Source organism: Amblyomma maculatum, chromosome 2, assembly GCF_055883805.1.
Source record: "Amblyomma maculatum isolate TAMU_Amacu chromosome 2, ASM5588380v1, whole genome shotgun sequence".
NCBI lineage: Eukaryota > Metazoa > Arthropoda > Arachnida > Ixodida > Ixodidae > Amblyomma > Amblyomma maculatum.
In genome coordinates, this window is record NC_139345.1 from 86,676,203 (window position 1) to 86,697,233 (window position 21,031).

At 47.3% G+C, this 21,031-nt stretch overlaps 1 protein-coding gene across 1 annotated transcript in view; it reads right to left on the reverse strand.

Annotated features, from left to right (window-relative positions):
• The window catches only part of LOC146199213 (uncharacterized), a 72,279-nt gene that overhangs the window by 32,447 nt on the left and 18,801 nt on the right, over positions 1–21,031 (reverse strand). Inside the window, exon 2 of the mRNA XM_084594689.1 lies at positions 16,974–17,544. Within this exon, the coding sequence (XP_084450815.1) occupies positions 16,974–17,544 (571 nt within the window). The remainder of the gene's footprint in view (positions 1–16,973; positions 17,545–21,031) is intronic.

Genomic DNA, 21,031 nt, shown 5'->3' on the forward strand with positions numbered 1-21,031 from the left:
AACGTGATAATTTATATTCTCTGTCTCTCCATCTTGCCCCTCGTTTTTTTTTTTTTTTTGTTTTTTTTTTTTTGTCACGGTTAAAAAACGTTTTTATGTCTATAGTGATCTCGTCTAAAAGATAGCCGAGATACACTGCTGGAACAGACAGCTGGAGCCGCAATATGAGCGAATGAACCCTCTTTCTATTTGTTATCTTTGTTATTGCAATGCTTCCCTCTCGCTTTTCGCAAAAAAGAAAAAAAGATAATAATAAAAAATCTATTCAGCGCATAGTTTGACGCTGTAAGCCTCTGTACGCCACTGAGTTCATTATCACGCCTTGCAGTACAAGTACTCTACATATTGTGTCTCTGCTATGGGCACTTATGAAAACAAAACATGCCTTGCAGCTAAAATTAATGAGCATCGTAGCGAATTCGCCCACCGTACGGCTTCACAGCCGGAGTGAGATCTAAAAAAAGATCATGAAGAACCTTAACTGCTGAAAACGTGCCTAATTTTTTCGTGAAAATAGAAATGTAGTACCAAAACCCTGCAACGCTTCGCACTTCGGTGCGCACGCCGGCATGTCTTTGTAGACGCAAACCAAGGCATTCTCTCTTCTTGTTTTTTGTTGTTTTTTATTTTCTTTTGTTCAGCACATTCTGGAGTGCACAAAAAGAAAAGTAAGGAGAAAATCTCAGTTAAGAAAGCACACAAAACAAAACATCATCCCCGCGTAATTTGAGTAGCTATTAACACTAAGGAAATTAATCACCTTTATAAGCTGGAATCTTTTATATACCTGCGGCCTATAGTCGTTCCAAGCGAGCAGCTATGTATGGAGGGTCTTTATTTGTTCCCCATTATCATACGCGAGCGATGTTTTTGTTCCTCATGGTACCGTATACACGCTGCTTCAGGAAGCTATGCGTAATTACTCCTCATTCGCGTCCTCCCGCTCATACTACATTTGAAAGCCCGCGCACACATGAAGATATTCAGGTCTAAAATTAACGACCACCAGCCGTCGCGTCGCTTCGTGCTTCCAAAAATATGACGATCTCGCAAGCATAAACGATAGTGCCGCTGTAGTGTAGTCAATATATAAGCGAGCGAGCGCATCGTATCGCGAACAGGTAAATTACTGTAGGAGACACCTCCGTCACGAGTTCAGTGCGAGGAGGCCAAGAGTCATTAATAACACTGCATGCATTATTCCTTTAACACCTGCTTTTTTGGGTTTACGAGACCGTAAACGCTGAATATGTCGTCCTACTGGCTATCCGGTGTACACGCGTTCACTGCAGGTAGCAATGTTTCTGTAAGGGTGGGTGAATGCACTTACCCAGCAAAGACGCAAAACACGCTCTCGGCCGGCTGTCTTCGAGGGAAAATGTTAAAAAAAAAAAAGAAATAATAGCCTAATACTTATACAAATCGCCTCTTCGTCGCCGCGTACGTGCCGAAGAGACATGAAATTACCTGCACCGCCGGCACAGCGTCGGTGTAGCCAGCTTTCCCTGTAATCGCTTAGTCATTTGCCATTGTTTTCAGGGAGGGTACGCAGCGCTCTCTTAATAACCTCTAGCAGCCTTATTGCCAGGAGCGAGAGCTGAAAGGCAATTGTTAGTTTCGTGCGTAATCGAAACGATTACAGGCCGCCGCTCATATTTATGAGATTTCTTTACTAGTTTCCCGTCTGTTTCCTTATACTTCGAGGCTTCTACGAGACTATCTAGCGCACCGTTTTATGGAAGGCTATATCAGCAGCCATTGTAATTGTGCCAGTTCGGTTGGAGCGCGCATAAAGTCGGGCACAGCTCCTTGTTTTCGGTTTTTCTATAGTCTGTTTATTTATGGACTGGAGCCCCTGATCAACCACTGGTTATGTTGTACTGAGGCGGTTAGCGGTGACCGCGCTGGGATTTTCGGGGACAGGTGCTTGTGTTTAATTTTTGTGGCTAGTTGCCAAGCCTGAACTTATGTATAAGCATTAAAAAGAACGTGATCAATATTCAGACACTTGGCGACTGTTAATCCCAGCCATGATAAGCACAAGTTTTTGTTTCATTGTTTATTTGCAATGTCTAGGCATTGCCTGCGATGCACGACTAAAGGAGAGAAAAGGTCTCCTTACTTGGTCCTCGATCCCGCAGAGGACAGTAGCAGTGATGTGCTAGTACAAACGGCATATTACATGCGTAGAGTAGAATAAACAATCTTAAGCAGCAGCAGAAACGTGCTCGTGACACGGCATAAATGGAAAACAAAATGAGTGAATTTCGGCTCATATAAAGGGAATATGAATGTAACACAGAAATGAAGTCGTCAGTACAAAAAAAAGAAAAAAGAGAAAAGACAGGGAGACCAAGAAGGACAAATGGGGGTCGGTTATAGAAAAAGTATATATAATAGCCTGTTTTTGTAGACAAGTGCTTGGATATTCGTTGCATAGCACTATCTTATTATCAATATTTTGCTTGCCGTAATTAGTCCGTGGAATGTCGGTAATGGCGAGATTTAGTTTTCCAGGGACGTACTATGGGTGACGTATACCAGTTTACAGGACCCCTACCACGCAGACGCCAGGCGTCGGTTGTACCCACCCCTGTCAGTGCGCGTACGCAGAAGGGTTTCTACAAACCGGTATACGTCCACAATAGTACGTCTCCGGCAAGCTAGATCTCTCTACTTATGTAAGTTGCGCGTAAGAAATGGCCCGTATTTCTGCTGCAATACTGAACCATATATGCGTTGCATTATGAAACATGAACTCGATAAGCAAATGAAAGAAGTATACCATTGTAATCAAAGCATGCATTAAGATCACCATCTGCCTGAGAAAGTTCCTGCTCTGAGCTATACGGTTAACGAGTACTCGCTTTCAACCAGATTCACTTTAAGTGTCCGCCCTCTTTCGGCTTCAGTGGTGGTAAATGTGCTTCTACATACTAATGCGTGTGCACGGACGGATAAACCAGGCCGGATGACTTTTGTTCAGACCCTATACCTGAACCGGTAGGGAAGTCGTTCCCCGCCGGTTCGCTGCGCACCACGAGCACGCCTCGTTCGCCTTTTCACATCTCACAGTACGCGTGCACGCGTCGACGTCTCTTCGCCGTGGGGAGGACTCATCAGGCGCGCATTTAGCGCGGCCTTTGTGCCGCGTGCGCGCGCAGCAGGGCGTTCCGCGTGGCCAGGAAATTGAGTTTGGCCCCGATGGGAGGCCTGTGTCCGCGCAAGCACAACAACCGGCGGGTCCCTCCGGCCGCAGAGCGGATTACAAAGAGCTGCTGACGAGCGCCTGAGAGCTAGCGCGCGCCGCGTCCGCACCCGCGGCGAAGCAGCGGGCGCATCTCTCAAGACCCGTCGAGTGTGCCGTCCATGGGCCCGCGCGGTAGCCGCCCGTCACGACGTGTCGATCTCGGACGAAGGGTCACGAAGTCCCGCCGCCTCTCAGCATCCATCCATCCGCCCTACGCTCTCTCTCCTCCTCCGCATACTCCTCATCACATTTCTTTTCCCTTCATCCTCGCAGCGCCAACTGCAGTTAGCGGCGGACGCGCGAGCCGAGTGCGATGAGCGCGGCGGGCACAACGTAGAATCCGCGAAGCGAATAAGCCGCTGCAACAAACGCGGGTTGGGCCGCCGTTAAGCCCAGGGACGCCATTCGAAGGCATTTGAGGAACGGCTGTTAAACACGTGTCCTAAATACCGCCACGAAGGAGAATTCTCGCGACGCGTGCGGAAGATCAAAAGAGGGGCGCTTCAGTGGTTTTTGGGCGGTATCGAAATTACCGCGGCATCTGGGGGTCTTACGTCTCTCGCAGCCTGAGGTTTATAGTTGCCGATATCATTGAAAAACGCCCTGGAGGGCCTTTTTCTTCTGCAGATTTAGGATTTATGTCGGTGCGTTTGTATTGCGGAGCGATGAGCTTGAAACGATGGAAAAGGAGGCGCTCCGTTGTTTGGCGATGCGCGTCGTACGGTTCTGCCAGCCCATTGCTGTAAAGGTTAATGTCGCTGTCCCGTTTCAGGCTGGTTATACCTTAAGCTGCTTCCACCATATTTTTGTTTCCATTCGAGAAGCTGTAGGGTTCACGGACGTCCGTTCCCTGTATTAAATGGGAAAATGATTAACCTTCTACTTCTCCAATGACGGAAATTTCAAAGTGCATAAGCTATCTGACTTCCGTCACTATCAACAAAACTGAGTTCACCGAGGAGCCGAGTCTTCTCTCAGTGGTATTATATAACCATGTCCTGTGATGGTATTGTGGCCAACATTTTCCAGGAGGACCTCTCATGAGCCCCACTTAAACGTGTGTTTCTATAATCTATCCCTCCCCTTAGCAGAGTTGGCAGACCACCAGAATAAAATTTTCTGAATATATGATTAAATGTAACTTGTAGAAAAGTTACTAACAGGATAACTTCGATTTACTGCAGTCCGACGGTGAGCAAACTGTGTCCTAGGACCAAGTTTATATTCATTCAGTGCATAGCTTCCAAATATATCTGGCACTATAAATACGCCAAGAGGCAAAAGAGAAAGTGTATTGGCATAAAGGGAGCCTAATTTCGACTCTCTTAGTTAAGCCCTATAGAAGTGCCACCGGCAAAAAAGAAAAAAGAAAAGAGCCTTGCTACGTCACGCATGACCCAAGCCGCGTGCATGGATCATTAAACAAGCTTTCGCATCCGAGGTCACGGGACGCACTAAATTCTCACATACTGCAGGCACATTTGTTGCGTCTTGTAGAACCCGAATCGATTGCTCGAACTGGACTCACGGTTCGACTGAGTCTGTGAAGAAGTGCCTGCTTGTGAACTCCATCGTTGTTTTTATCCAGCTGGAAAATTGCGGGTCCAAATGCACCCTCTACGCCTCTTACCACCCTTCATTTGGTTATCTTTTTCTTTGTAACTAAGAGCTTTTGTGTAAATGAAGCAATCACTTCGAATAGTGAACTACTCAATCCGAATGAGTTGAAATTTCTTAAGATTCTTTTCTCATCCCGTGTCAGCATAACCCAAAACGTGTACAAGATACTGCTGCTCCGTGAGCATAACATGATTTCTGACAGTTTCTGACATATGTATATAATATACAAGTTGGCAGTTAGAGGTGGCCCCCATGTAAGCGCAATTCATCGCCTTCATTTGATCCGTGTTAGACTAGGAGTTCTTAAAATCGGTTTAGTTTAGTTTGGTTTGTGGAGTTTAACGTTCCAATTAGGGCTATGAGAAAATCAGTAGTGGAGGGCTCCGAAAATGTCGACCACCTGAGGTTCTTTAACGTGCACTGACATCGCACAGCACACGGGCGCATAGCTTTTCGCCTCCACCGAAAAGTGGTCGCCGAGGCCGGGATTCAATCCCGCATTCTTGGGCACAGTAGTCGAGCGCCCTGCCACTGTACCACACCGGCGGTGAGTTTTTGAAATCATATTACGATTTAAGAGCTTGCCGAGAGATTGGACAAAGCCAATACCCATTCCTTACTTTATTTGCTTCATCGTAATACCGAAGGCAGTACCAGAACACGATTTCCGCATTAAAATAGCATCAGGGACTCAACAGTCTACAGACTGGTCATAGACTGCCTACTGAAACATTTTAAGTGTAATCAAGTGATGCATAAAATAAGATTGGTAAACACATACACTATAACAAGATAACTAGGGCGGCTAATGAAATCATAAAGCTACGCCTCAAATTTAGATGTGGGCTTAGCGGCGTCAAGGTGGCACTTACTGGCAACATTCGCTGCAGCAACGTTTAGCCGGCGGCGACGGACTTCCCCCCAAACAACTCATATCCTGTTTTTGTTTTTTTTTTCCTCCTCCAACTTCCTCGACAGATAAGTCTGGCAAGCATTTCATCCAACTTCTTCGCTACTTCCCGACGGGAGAAAAAACAGCGCCTGTGTTCGCAATTATAATAATTAGCGGAGAGTTTGATCGATCGGACTCAGCATGACTGAGTCCGTGGATGCATGTGCCGTCCCAGATCAGTATGACTGAAAATGAATTCGCGTCTTCTGCCTTCCACAGCCATGCCGTGAGCTGGCCTCCGATCAACTGCTAAAAAAAAAGCGAACGAAAAAAAAAAAGAAAGCAGTGAATTAAGAACACACAAAAGAAAATCACGACGGGTAAAGAGAGAGAAGAAGCCACTTGCGAGATAATGGTCAAGCCTGCACGGAGCGAGCGGAGAAATTGCGGACAGTTCACTTTACGGCAGGTATATATATAGGCGGTGTGGTAGCCGAATCGTGCCACGCATAAGTGAAGCATGGTTTGTCCGTACGCGCGCAGATAGTGCGTCGGCGTAATCCATAACAATCAAAGTATTTAGAAGCGTGTGCCAGCTTCAATGAACACGTCATTTTCTCGAGAGGAAAATATAAAAGGAAATAATAAAGTATTCGCGCAGTGGCGTCGCCCGCCTTATTACGTATACGCTGCTCTGCCCTGTGTATGCACACCCCCATGCGAAGCATGACGTTATAAAGTGCACACACCTTAAAGAACAACCCCCCCCCCCCCCCCCCCCCCTCCGTTTTTACCAAGTCTTCTCCGCGCCGAAGGCAACAGCAACCAAGCCGCCAGAATCAAGAACCAAACCGAAGTCAACTATAACGAGCATCCAATAGTGAAATTGTGCCCAGGGCGTGTATCAGACAACGGTACACAAACGAGACGGCACCCATAATAGCCGGTGCAAATTCGAAGACAGATAGCCCTAATTTGCCGCACTCAACGCTGCATCCCGTCGAAGTTTCACTAATTCATTGCAAAAACCACTTTTATATATACGAAGGCGATTACGGCGCAACCTCCCCGATTCCGTCATTATGAGAGGAGAGCGTACACACACACGCACGCGCACAAGAGGCCCTGATTGTTCACCTTCAGCGGGAAAGAAGGCGTACTCGTGATAAGCGGTTGTCTACGAGGCCGCGCGCGTTCTCTTGTTGCGTCGAACTTTTAGCTCGCGGTCTAGCTGCTCCCCAGTGCTATAGCAGAAAGGGCGAAGCAAAAAGGAAAAAAAAAAAAAGCGAAGAATACCTTAACCCCCTAATCGTGCGCCCAAACAACAATCTCGTGGGTGCTACGCGTATTGACGATGAAGAAGCGCTGTCCGCGTGGAGTTTGAATATGCTCTTCGTGACTGCTGGCCGCAAATTCTCTCGCGCATCGCTCTAAAACAAACTGCACCGCCCTATAATAACAGGTGCCTCCTATATATACAGGACGTGTTCGGAATGGGAGGTGGAGAGAGTGTTATTGCATACAGGCAGCTAGCAGCAGCCGTGAAAGGATTCGCGCTGCACGCAGTGTTCGCGCCCAAGCGCATGCGTGCTCTGCACACGCGTATATATTCGACGAGAGCGAACTTGTTCTCGTGCATTCCGTGTAGGTGGACTCGTTCTTGCATTATAAAATAGCGCGTTACTTTTTTTTTTCTTTACTGACGCAAAAAAGGAACAAGGAAAATTTTCAAGAAGGAAAGAAACAGCCTTCTAGTCACTGCGAGTATGTATACACTATACCTGCCTAGTATTTAAAGTACTGACCATCCGTGGCAGTTTCGCGCAGGATATCCGCGCAGAGGATATAGGAGGGAGTAAAGGTAACCAGAACCAGTCAGCAGTCAAGACCAAACTGATTTAGTTTTATCCCTACATCTAACAAAAGGGCATTGGATTAATTTTACCTCACCAGGAAAACGATCAGGGACACAGCTGAAATTATGCTGTGCTTTCATTGCTATCTAGAGAGAAATGTTAACTGCGTCAAAATGAAGTGCTCCGCTTATGAGCCTATCAGAAAACTGCGCCATATTGTCAGGCTATTCAACCTTTGGTCACACTACCGAGATGATAAACAAGGGGTCATGACCACAAATTCGATGGCTTTATGCCATGTCTCGAGCAGGGAGTTTGTCCACAGGGTGCGGGAAACAAACAAAAAAAAATAACAGCCAAAACTTTTTCGTCGATATATATGTATAGCAAAACCCAGTCAGAAAGTGCTGTTTTACGTGCGACCACATATCGCGTCTTTTTTATTTGCGGATTACTGATCTCATGGAAAGCAGGCGCTACAGCGAAATTATCGGAACAGATCCACACTTCTTTTATATTCTGAGGCGCTGCGGTAACGAGGTCATATACTCGGTGGTTTCAGGGCACTTTGCGGTATTTACTATGACCACTTCCTTTTTCTCCACATTGTCGTCAGTTACCTCATATATTGCGACTAACATGCAACCACGCGCGCGCGCGTTTGTTTGTTTGCGTGTGTGCGTGCGTGCGTGCGTGCGTGCGCAAGCGTGCTAACGTGCGTGAGCGAGCACGTGCGCGCTTTTCTTAGTAAATTTCACATTGTTGAGTCAATTTGACCTTCAAATTGAAATCATAATAATCACATAGGAAACGCAGAGTGTGTTTAATGCCATTGTTAACAAACAAAAAAAAAAAAGACGCTTTTGATGCATTTTTTTTAGAGCTTATTGTGTGACTTCGATCTTCACAATGGTGCAATATCCCATTGTACGAAAAAGCTTTCTCTGCTTAGACATTGGAGGAGTGCTTTAGAGGCCATCTATTTCTGACAATAACGCCTGCCAAAACAGCTAACATTCACCAAAATGCTTCCCGATTTCAATTATGTGTTGAATTTCAAGACAGCGCTATCATTTTTAGTGGCCAATTTATTCTTTCTTCCGATAATATAACTGCTTGATCGATCACATTTTCTACTTTATTTTCGCCAACATTCTTCCGACGTCCCCAAAAGCAACGTGCCCCAACGCAATACAGACTTTGGCTGATATGTTAGGGAAGCGCGAAATTATCTCCAAGTTCTGCGCCATAATGCATCATTCGCTTATTGCTCGACAGTCGCTATTTCCAAATCGCGGATATTAACATATTGTTTGTGATTTCAACGAATTCGTTCGCAATCGCGATCTCCCATACTCCAGTTACTACATTTGCTTACAGCTCTGAAAGTGGAAGAGTTAAGACACTAAAAAGTTAGGGTGCAATATGTTAAACTGAGTTTTAGAGATATTTTTTGTTGTTTGTTACCTTACACCGGCTTTTATTTCTTCATTTTTTTTTTTAAGGAAGGAAGGGGGTAACACGAGCTCCCAACGAGATGCGAGGCTAATCTTTAGTCATAGCAATCTCTTCATCAAGTTGCCCTCTATCTATCGCAGTTAATGCGACCCTCATCAGGCTGTACCACGACAAACGGGGAGCATGCTTTATAGCTTATGGAGCGGGTTGCACTTCAAGTAATGGTACGCTACCAGCTATTGTTACCAAGACGGGCATGCCTAGCGGGCTTTGTTCTAGACTGGGTTTTTCGTTTATCACGCAAGAAACCGCTCCTTTACACATCTTTACTGGCACCACGTGTTCAGACAAGCTACAGCAGCTAAATAATCGTCTCGCTCGCTCACACTCACCCGTATATCCCAGCATCATCGCACTTGCCTGCCGCACTACGTTTTAAGGCCGCAGAACAAAGACGTCTCGATGCCTATCTCTCCTTGTGGTGCGCGAGCTTGCGGTCATAGCGCTCCCCTTCTGCTGGGGAGACAGGACACTCCATCTTCCGTGAGCAGCGCGACTTCCATTTTCGTAATTGTGGCGTGGCACTCGCGATGAGCTGCCGGCCTTTTAATAGCGCGCAACGACGCCGACACTGCGAAGGACGCATGCTTTCTACAGCTGTTAAGGGAGGAAACAACGCCACCTGCAAAAACGCGAGCAACAGTGGCTGACAAAGAGCAAGCAGCTAGTGGAGAAGAAAGGGTGAAGATGCAGTGCCGACTACAGAACTAAGATAACGTATCCTTCTATACAAAGCTCCGCGAGGCGACGCGTGTGCAAAGTATACGCAGGGACCGTCCCGATGTAGCACGAGAACACATCCTTCTCCGCCGTGTGTTGAAGGATATGTCCCTCGCCATACAGCACATACGTATAATATATACTCCGCCTTTATCTCTCTCTGACCCGAGTATAGCTGAGCTCGCGGCTAATCAGTCGAACTGCGTGCCCCAGCCCTGGCTGTCGGCGCTCTAATTTCCTTGATGGTGCCGTTCAGAATGGTGCCTAATCACACGGTTGGGTGCCGTATGTGCCCACGAGGCCAGGCGAGACGACGCTGCATGGCTTCGGGCCGGACGCATGCACGAATAACGAAAAGAACGAGGAGCGTGCGGCGGATTGATGGATCGATGATGAGAGTAATTCGTTTGCGGTTGCTCGCGCTCACGGAGCAGGCGAACATGTGCTGCCCCGAAGAGTTCGCAGCTTCCATCGAGCGGGTGCATTATGGATGGCGGTCGTCCGACTCGTTCCGCTTTGGCCGGCATGTAGGCATACGCTTCCACCGCCATGTGCTATGAGCACACACGCGTGTGCTATCTTCTATGTATAAGGTATGTGTATAAGCGAGCGGTGCTTACGGAACGCCGTTTAAAACAAAACGCGAGTCGAGCGGAGCGCATGCGAAACGAGCCGAGGACAAAACAAAATGGAGATGGATGGCGAATCTGACGTTTGTAGTCCACGTGCGTTAAGTTTTACCTTGTTGCAAAGGGCGAAATTTCCGTGACACATCAACTCTGGCGCCACGTGAAGATCGCTGGCCTGCGTGTGCTATATTGCCCTGCAGCCAGACAACCTGCTTTCTGTTTTCTTTTTTCTTTTTTTTTTCTTTTTTGCTGTCCGTAAACAGCACGGCGGCCCAGGTGCTATGCCTACCAGAAGAGTAATTATCAGCATCAATCTCTTTTCCCCTGCTTGCATCCTGGTCCCTAATTCCGCTCTTTGCTTCCTGAACACAAGCGTGACTGATTTAGCAAGAACGCAGCTCAGCTGCCCAAGGCTCACGCGAGTGAATTCATTTTATATATGCTTGAGAAAGAAATTGCCCTTCTTTGATTACCTAAACGCAGTCGCTCCATTTTCCATTCACGTTTTCTTCGCCGTGCATAATTAAATAAGCATCGCATGCTCCGCATAATTCGTAGAGACAAACAAATGCGTAGAGCACATCAAGTTCCGCAGAGTCAAATGTCACCGGGTACGAAGCGCAAAGCACAAGATTGATCGCCTGCTGGCACAACTTTAGTTTTAATGTGAAGCCTTTTGAAACGAGAAGCTTTTGGGTCGCCAGGCGAGAAAAAAAAAAAAAAGAAAAAGACAGATGTTTTCCAATTTATTATCATTTTCAACAACAGGAAGCCTGAAACACGAAATATAAACAGAATGCTATCAAGCAGTACAAATTTTACCCGCAAAACGAAAGAGACATCAGTAAGGCGCAAATTTTTAAGCGTTGAAATGTCGTCTATTCTCGGCATATATCGATGGCTATAACAATAATTTAGGGCTACTAATCATCAATAATTTATGATAATTTCACACTGTAACTGTTCAGAAACAGTGTTAGGTTGAAAGTATGGAATTTAATTATAGGGAGGCTTCCAACATCTGTGGCTTGCTACTTATTTGTAATTTCTCCTGTTAATCGATCCCTTTAATCGATCTGCGTGATCGATCACTCGCGTATAAAGCCAACTTTTATAGGCGCTCCGTGCAAGTGAGTCGATTTGTCACATTACTGGGTTAGAAAAATGAATGTAAACCGTAGTTCTGTGAACGTCGTTTTTCCCCAGATGCCCTAACAGTGCCAGTAACCACGGAAGCTGCTCGCTTAGCCGGTATTTCTCCCTCTTTCTCTCTTTTCTCCTATGAAGTATTCGGAAAACACTTGCGTGTGCGCTAAAGAAAGTATATGTGCTCCTATAATATTTTCGGTAAAGGAACTAAGTGCACGAAAACAGAATGTATAGATGAACCGCCAAACCTGCTTTCAGCTTGAAATGACGCGCAACTGCAGCTTACCTGTACATATATAACTTTTAATAAATGGGGCAGGTTTGGAATATTGTATTACAACATATTGAGGAGAACAGCCTAATTTATCGGCACGTAGCAGATCTAACCTTATATTTCAAGTTCTTCCAGCACTCGCACCGAGTTGTTAAGATTGCCACAGAGAACCAGTAGGGTACAATTTTATTTATTTATTTATTTATTTATTTATTTATTTATTTATTTATTTATTTATTTATTTATTTATTTATTTATTTATTTATTTATTTATTTATTTATTTATTTATTTATTTATTTGATACCTCAAAGGAACCTGATATGGGGCATTACATGGGGGACAGTGATTGTGCGGCATCATTGTAATATGGTATAAGGTGCTGTTGTGAAGACACTGATGGGAAAGATCTAATTTATCCCGATGTATAGCGAAATCTTGCTCTCAGATTTTTGTCCTGAGCATGCATCTAACGGTAAAGACTGTGGCAAAAAAACATTTGTGTGCGTTTGTTACTATAAACAGCAAAAAACTGCAAGCGTGCTGAGGGAGGACTTGCGTTTGTTACGATTGTTACAGAGCAATCTTACGATGTCCGAAAAAAAAAAAATGTTAGTGCACAAATTCCACTTCAAATGACGTACTTTCCCATACCTTCTGGATGTGGCATAACATTGGATATGAACGATGAGAGCAAAACAACACAGTTGAAGAAGACTGAATTTGCACACTTGATTTTCATTTTGATGTAGTGTGAGAATGGCAATGGACACCGCTTCGGCAGGTATACTTTCAACTATCCGAATTTGTGTTTGAATTATGGCGCTCCACTGGACGCTAATAGTGCATGTTACGAAGACATTTTATTTGTTAAGAAAGAAAGCTTAGTATCGGGACGCAGAGGAAAGTTCGAGACCGATATATTATATGTATATGAAGCTACAGTAATGCCGGCACTTGAAACGATATAATTTCCACTCGCGTTAGTACTAGATCACTCATCAGCGTTTATGGCGAAAAATACAGGTGGTATAATGCTTTTGGAGGCATATCTTGAGAAAGGGTAGTCTATGGGAGCCAGAAGCTCAGGTTAAGTCCGATCTGGAGCACTAATGAGACGTTTCCTTCAAGTGTACACCTTACTGTACATGTAATTTCAGTCTTTAACATGCTGAGTGAAGCACCATAATAGTAGCTGCTATCAGGGCAGCAGCGCCAGTTTTTTTATAGTTTTTTTTTTTGCATGAAACTCTACGGACCTTTGTGGTCTTAATTACGCCATGGCTAAACCAGAGGCGAGACAATCGCCTCAACAAACAATCTGTTGACTGCGACCTGCGGGCCACGTGCCCGAGCACCGGCAACGACGCCTGCAGACAGGAAAGCGGAGACCGCTACGAAACCACCTCTGCCAAAAACCATATCCATCGTGAAACCGGGTGACGTAGTGCGCACAAGCGCAGCGTTTGTTGGGGATAACAAGCGTGCCCGCGCGCGTCTTAACAATGAACAGGCTTAATAGGCGTGTGCCTTATAGTATATTTAAGCGCAAGGCTCAGGCCTGCAGCCGACACGTGGCCGAGCTCCTTCATAAAGCGCACCATATCAATCACGGTCACACTTAACGCCGCAATTGAAGCGTGCATGAACTATGGCGTTATTTTTCGAGGCACTTTTTATCCTCGCTCTTCTCCGTCCTCGACGCCCTTTGTGCGCGTGCGTGTGTCGCGATGCACGTGCGTGCATTAGTGGTTGCAGCGTCGAGGAAGCTGGCCGGAGGCATTGTGCACAAGAGCCGGACGACTTGGCGGGGTGCGCTTTTTGCAGAGACTTCGCTATACACTGCAGCGTTCGTAAGCACCGCTCTGCACAGTGCGTAACGGCATCCGTCGTGGTCGTTACGGAGGACAATCCCTTTCTTCCACGTCCCCCCCTCTCTCGCTACCCCCCTCTCCTTCTGCCTTCCTTCCTTTCAGCGCGCGGGCACACTTTGTTCAAAAGTGTGTGTAATAGCCGTGCGCGCGCGCGTTGAGCACGGACCTTCGGCGTGACCGCGCCTCGCTTTGCCGCCAACGCTGCCAGCAGCAGCTCGTCGGAGCTCCGACGGATCTTAATTCCGCACTGTGAATAATAACGGTAATTAAGTGCGAACTTGAGCCTGGCAGCGGTCGAGGCTCCCGGTGCTTCCTCCAAGGAACTTTATAGAGAGTGAGCTAGCCGCACCGCTTGTAGTCCGCGTCTGCGTACGTGTTTTTGTGTGCGTATATGGCACGGAAATACACTTTAAAGGCCCCGCGTGCAGCTAGACGTTACCACTTAGCGGGAGTAGTGGGGCGCGCACGCATTCCTTATTCGTCCTTGTAAAAAGAGCGGGAGAGAAGGCTGCCGTTCGAGAAAGAGTTTATTCCATGACCTGAGCAAACTACTCCGGCTGAGTCGTTTTTCACACACGTGCGCAATATGCGCGTGCGTGCCTGCCGCTTTTTTTTTTCTTTTTCTTCGAAGCAATTTCACCCAATTACGTTTTTCCTGCTCTATTAGGAGGGCGCGTCGTGGCGCGCGATAAACAATAAAAGGAAGCGGTCGCTTTGTAGTCTCTGCATATCGTTAAGCAGTTTAAGTAGTGCAGACACAAGCATGCGCGATTCGCCGTCTTCACAGCGTGTCGGGATAATAGATGCGCCTGGAAGAAGCGCCCCTTCAAATTTATCGTCTCTCTCCTACATGCGGGACGCGTTCACAGGAAGCAGCTGGTACGCTACCGGAACGTGCTACGCGATCCGCCTTCGCACGAGCTAAACGGGACGACGTCGGTCTGACGTTCATGCGCGGTGCATGTCTACAGGTCTACGGGATCTGACACTTTGGCATGTGTATGTAGACGGAGCGTCAAAGACTGCAACAATGAGACTGGTGCTAAAACATGCAGCAGAAACATATATCCACGTGCTCAAAAAATACTATAGCATGCATGTGACAAACGCTGTGGGTCTTGGCTACAAAACGCAGACTAATTTCCGACTTGCCGGTTGGCTTTGTTTGAGAGCGGCGCCATTTGGCAAGCGCGCGGGAGGCTGAACTCGTTAGGGTTTAGTTAGACGATAATCTTGCCACCTGGGGTGGCTTTGTTTCTTTCAGTAGTTAGCATTTTCTCATTTGCATTTGTTCTTTCGGCGTCTGGAGGCGCTGATTGTTTACTATGCACGCGTCTTTTTCTTGCACATCACAGGTCGTATGATAGACTACTTGTCGAGGTCTTGCGTTCGTGTAGAAATAAACCTGTGGTTACATTTTTTGATGGCGTATAGATTGTCCGAGTGTTTAAGACGTCGTGTGTGTTTAGCAACCCATAACATGAATGGCTCCCTTCTTGGTGAAACGGGACACATTTTTTTTTTAACAAGCCTTTGATGCTTGCAATGACGTATACACCTGAGCGCTGTTTACGCATAGTTGTGGCGGCATCTGATATTTTCTTGTTTAGACGCTTCTCACGCATTAAAATGTAGATATGTAATTCTTTGAACTCCTGTCGCTTCCCGGCTGAATAAATTCTCAGAACGTATACCTGACAGGTTTTGTGCAAAACCACCTGTCTATGCGCTGTTTCAAGAGCCACGCCTGGTTAGATGCAACGCAGTAATTTTTCCTCCTCCTTCAGTTATATAGATGTGTATTGATGGAGTCGCATCATATGCACACAATTCTTAATTAACAACGGCAACACTTAAGGCCGTCCCTGAGATAACACCGGCTTGATGATGATTGCACCGCTGGAGAAAATTTGTAAGTAACTGCACTGTAAAGAAGTAGTCAAGTTTTCCAGGCCTCGATAAATGCATTAGCAAATTTTCTTCTCCGCTTTTACTATTTACTCCCGTTGCTGCTCTGACGAAACTAGAAGAGATAGTCTCCTCTCGTAGTGACGGCTTTGACGCAAAATTTTCCATTCACAGAGCGAACTTCAGTGCGTTGCTGTTGTACGGAATAGAAGGTAGATACACTGCTGATACTTCGACTCATAGATGTTGCTGATGTACAGAGGAAGAGAATATAATTCGTGAAAACATACGATTATAGGACTGCACGTGGAAATCGAGGCTCGCTTCATCGAGAGAGCTGAACCAACATTTGATGCATTTATAGTCTTTATCAGAATTTTTGAGCTCAGGGAGTTTGCGTCTATAAGCGCAGTAGTGGAGATACTTAGCATTCGTCGAGTCCTAAACGAGTTGGAGAGGACACGACCGAAAATCTGCTATACCTTCAAGAGTTTAAAATGACTGGATATGCATTACCGGTAGTGGTCAGAATCAAACTCGCCGAGCTCTAAACTTTTGACAAAGGCTATATACCTTTACAATATATCGAAACACGTTTGTTAAGGCACATTGCAGTGTTTAAAATTCCGAGGAAATTTTGAACGTATAACATCCACATAGCATGCACTGGTGACAGCATGATCGCTTCGTACATTAAGAAAACGAATTCGAATCCCTACGAGATCAAAGCACTGAAGTGCATTGACTTATATACAATAGAGACACGAATGTGTAGACTATTTGCTGCAGAAAAACGGCAGATCGGGCGAGTTGGTTGTGATACACAACGAGAAGTAATCCAAATAGCGCAGATGACAGGACATGGAACAGAAGGGACGAACATGGCGCTATTTTATTTGCTCACTGCACTGTAATGAGAAAGCGCATGTCGCACCATGCAGATCGCCTACCTCTTTTCGACCAGGCGCTATACATGCGGCGGGCGGACGGCAGTGCGCGAACGTGGCGAGTGTTTTTACAAATGGTTTTTAATTCTATTTACATCCCCTCGTCATAGCCCCGATGCTGCACAGCAGATGCTGTGTAGTATCCTTGTATAGTGATGCACTGGAAGAATTCACGTCGACGGATTCCATCGACCGTTCACTAAAGACTCGCTGCATTTACACACATATGTGCCAGTTCAGGTATACAGATATATTATACTTGCCGATAGAAGTCCAAAGGCTGTCTAGAAGCCCGTGCTTCCACTAAGAAACCAGAGGGGCGGTGAATCGAGCCTTACCTTGTGAAGACGTCCGGGTAGTGAGTCCTGGCGAAAGCCTTCTCCAGTTCCTCCAACTGGTAACTGGTGAAGGTGGTTCGGTAGCGGCGCTGCTTACGCTTCGGGAAGTCGTCGCTCATCTCCTGCGGGCTCTCCGATCGCATCACCATCGGAGGTCTTCCGGACGAAGCGTGCGTCTGCTGATGCTGCTGTTGCTGTTGCTGCTGCAGAGGCGTCCTGTGATGCTGCTGCTTGTGCGACTGGTGGTGCTGGTTCGGCGGACTATGCTGGTGCGGATGCCTGGACACCGCTGCGCTGCGGTCAGCGGCAGAACCTCCGCCGCCAGAGGGTTCGTCGGAGGCACCCAGCCGCGATCCGGGCACCGATGGGGACGAGATGCGGTGGCAAAGAAGGTCGGCGGCCCTGGGCGAGGCCTGGACGGCGGCGGGCGGCGGCAGCTCGGGCCCTTCGTTGGCGCAGGGTGGGTCACCCCGGTCAGACAATCCCATAGCTTCGCGCGGAGACGGGCTGGGTCGCGTCGGGCTCGCGTGGCACCGGTAGTCGAGCGGGCTGGAAGACTGCGTCGGGGATCCTGCACAAGGGGACAGAAGAAAGTAACTTGAAATCAAGCCGCACATTGATGTTTCGCTGCAGCACGAAGTGACTATGTAAGCAACCAAATAATATTTACGGGCAATTTTGGTCAACAGTTCTCTAAAGTTATACACGTCGCGGCAAAAATGGGTGGAATGTGAATAAAATGATCCCACGAGGACCCAACGCCTCTTTTATTTTCAGCGGGTTTCTTAGTCGATTCCGATTCGCGTGAACTTAGCAAAGACGCAATATATTAAAATATGCTTCTGACACAGGATAGCGAACCACAAACCTGAAAGTGACGTTACATAGCAGCAAGATATTTTATTACACCGCGCAAGCATGGTCCCTGCCGCCTATAGGCATACTCGTTCGCTGAAAGAGCAGGTACTAGCATACGGCGGACACATCATTGCGCTTAGCACCAGGCTAGCTTCACTAAATCCTCCAGTTGCATCTAAAGCAAAGCAACACCTCATGTTTCGCGGGTCCCATTGTGATAAATGCGCTCGAAGGAAAGGAGAATACCTTTTAGCAGCAGTTTACCACTAATAAGCGCACAGGAAGATGCAATGCAACATCGCTTTAAAGGACACACTGTACTACCTACCGGCAGCGTAGGTGAATGCTTACCGTGCTGAGCAAGCCAGAAGTATGGCGGCTCGATTCCCGCGCCTATAGGTGCCCTGGCGAGGTGTGCAAAGCTCTTCGAATGTTCAGTTCAGAGGACCAACTCTGAGTTCCAGCGCCACCGAGCAACTAACTAAGGGTACCGAGTGTTCAAAGCACGCGCGTATGCGAACTCCACCAACGTTTCTAGTGAAGAGGAGTACGTAGCACCAACACACACCCAAGGAAGGCCGTAAGCGACAGGGGACGACTGGCGGTACGCGAAAACAACTCGCGGCGGCGGGGGTAACGGCAGCGGCGGGAAGAGCAAGCTCCATGCACGCAAAGGCGGCGTGAGGCCCCAAATTTGCACCCTAGCCAAACAGCGTGGGCTAAAGTTGCCCTTAAAAGCTGCAATTTGGTAATTATTACTCGATACCCGCGCCAGCCTCTCTCCCCGGCCGGGAACTCGTTTAGGCAAAGAGAAAGGAAGGTCAAGAACGCTTGGGGGAGCAACAAAGACACGGGGGAATAGCAAGGCAGACGATACCAGGACTAGTGTGAGCGCGCGCCAGCGTAAAGAAGCCAGAGATGCAGCCCACTGTAGGGCACACGCGCTCAGACGCACGCACGCACGCACGGAAGGGAGAGGAGGCGCTTCAATCAATTCTGCAGCGTGACGGGAACGCCATGCCGGATTCGCGCACAAATAGACCCACCTCCATCCCTCCATTCCTCCTCTTGGCTCGCCTTCGTCCGGCAGCCTCCGGTGCTGCTTACCAAAAGTTGCCCTCCGCCTCAGCCCCTCCGTCGGTGTAGTACATTTGAGGCAAATTACGGGTCGCTTCGTAATTTGCCTCCCAGCACCCGCATGAATCCCGGCCGGCGTGTAATGACGGCTCTCGCGCGGGATCCGATGTCAATTAATCTGCCACCGACCGAACGACACCTATCGGGGTGGTTGCAGCATCGGACACCCCTCATGGCACATGCGTATCTATCTTCTCGGTGCTCCACCATCCAGCCGTACACAAACAAGGAGTAAAGCAGAGAGAGAGAGGACAGACGATCAGAAAGAGAATGAGAACTATGTCTCCACCATAAGCTGTTTCCTAATTCCTCCTGCGAGAAGGAAGAGGGAGAGGAAAACGCGGGCTTGAACGAGATGCGAGAAAGCGTTTAGCTGACCGTTCAGAGAAACGACGTTTTAGCAGGAAACGGGACTACAGAGCCGACGGGCAAGTGAGGCGCGGTCACTGCTACAATCATCCAACCTCTTGACTTTTAAAGAGGAGTGTGGCCAAAAACTTTGTCCGCGGCGCCCCCTTCCAATTCGCAGGGCACGAAAGTGCGAGAACCGTTTATGCGCGGTTTTTGAAGGCGGCAGGGCACGTCTCGACCGCAACCGGACCGAGAACGAACGAACTCTTGCGAAGAGCCGGAAACGAAGTGACAGGTGCAGCAAGCACGGGCCGAATGATGTATGAAATGACCCGCATGGTCTCTATGGTCTCCTTTTGCGCGTTGCGCCTGGCTCGCTGGCTTTCCTCTTTCGGACCTTTCTTGTTTCTCTTCTTCTTCGTCCCGATCAACCGGAGCGGCTATTTCAGAGGGCGAAAGCGCGTACACGCGTCTTCGAGTTCGTTTCAAATGAGGATTAATGTTCTCCGCTCGTGACCTTCGCTGTTCAATCCTCCCGCACAACGCGCGGCGGAGGGCTTTCACATTCGCTCCTCCACCCCCCTATGCCTTGCTGCTGTTGTAGATTTGCTGGCAATTGCGACGAATCGGGACCAACTGGAGAGAATCGGGTTTTGCGCGAGGGAGGCTTTTGTGTAACAAAGCCGCGTTAATGGAACAGGTTTCTTTTTCATGTGCTCCATTAGACGTTCAGTAGAAACCAATGCACATCATCGGTGTCTATGTCTTCATTTTCGCTGTCATTGTTACTTGAAAGGAATCTCACGAGCTCTGGGGTAAACTAAGGAGTAATATCACCTCCTTGTCGATTAAAAAGCTATAGGCGCAATATAGTCTCGTTTTTCAACGCGGTTATGCCCATTATCATGCCACGTGAAATGGTTGTCGGTTGAGAGTGGGATGATTGGGTTGGAAGTAAGAAATGAGAATAGAATGGGAATAGAATGCGAATAGAAATGTCGTGAACACCAGTAAGAGGACCCACCATCTTGCCTGGTGAGGCTGTCTCTGGTCAATGATTGAGCCCGCCCAAAATGTCACAGAAGGGCCGCACCGGTAGAGTTTGAGTCTACCGGACACCTAACACAAAGCTGCTAGTTGTAACTTTCGTCAACCTGTGATCGGGAGCTGTAGAACCGTCATTGAACAACTGCATATTTGTCTACTGGAGCGAGAAGTATGTGATAGAGGCCTACGCAGTTGCGCAGTAGTAAAAAGCCATCCATGCTCACGCATTATCGTCGGATCGACCCATCAATCGCTTGTGACTTTTTATGTGATATTAACTGTGCAACAAGGTAACAATATTAATTATGGCAATTAACTCTGCTTCAGATGCGAGTACGTTTGGAGAAGGTATCCGGCCACGTAACTCAACTTCAAGGACGTTTTTATGTATATTTATTATAACATTTTTATGAAAACAGAAAATATTAGTTAATAAAACGAATCAATGCACGCGGGCTATATGATTTGTGCGCAGTCATGGTTTCGTGCTTTCACACTAAGGCACCGGAATTAGTTGTTTTGTTTTGTTTTGTTTTTTTTTTTTGGGGGGGGGGAGAGGGAGGGGGATACTTGACTTTACCTACTAGTTAGTATCTGGTGTTAGTACCCTTTTGAAGGCTAACAGCAAAAAGATTTCCTGCACATTCAGTCGTCCACGGATACGT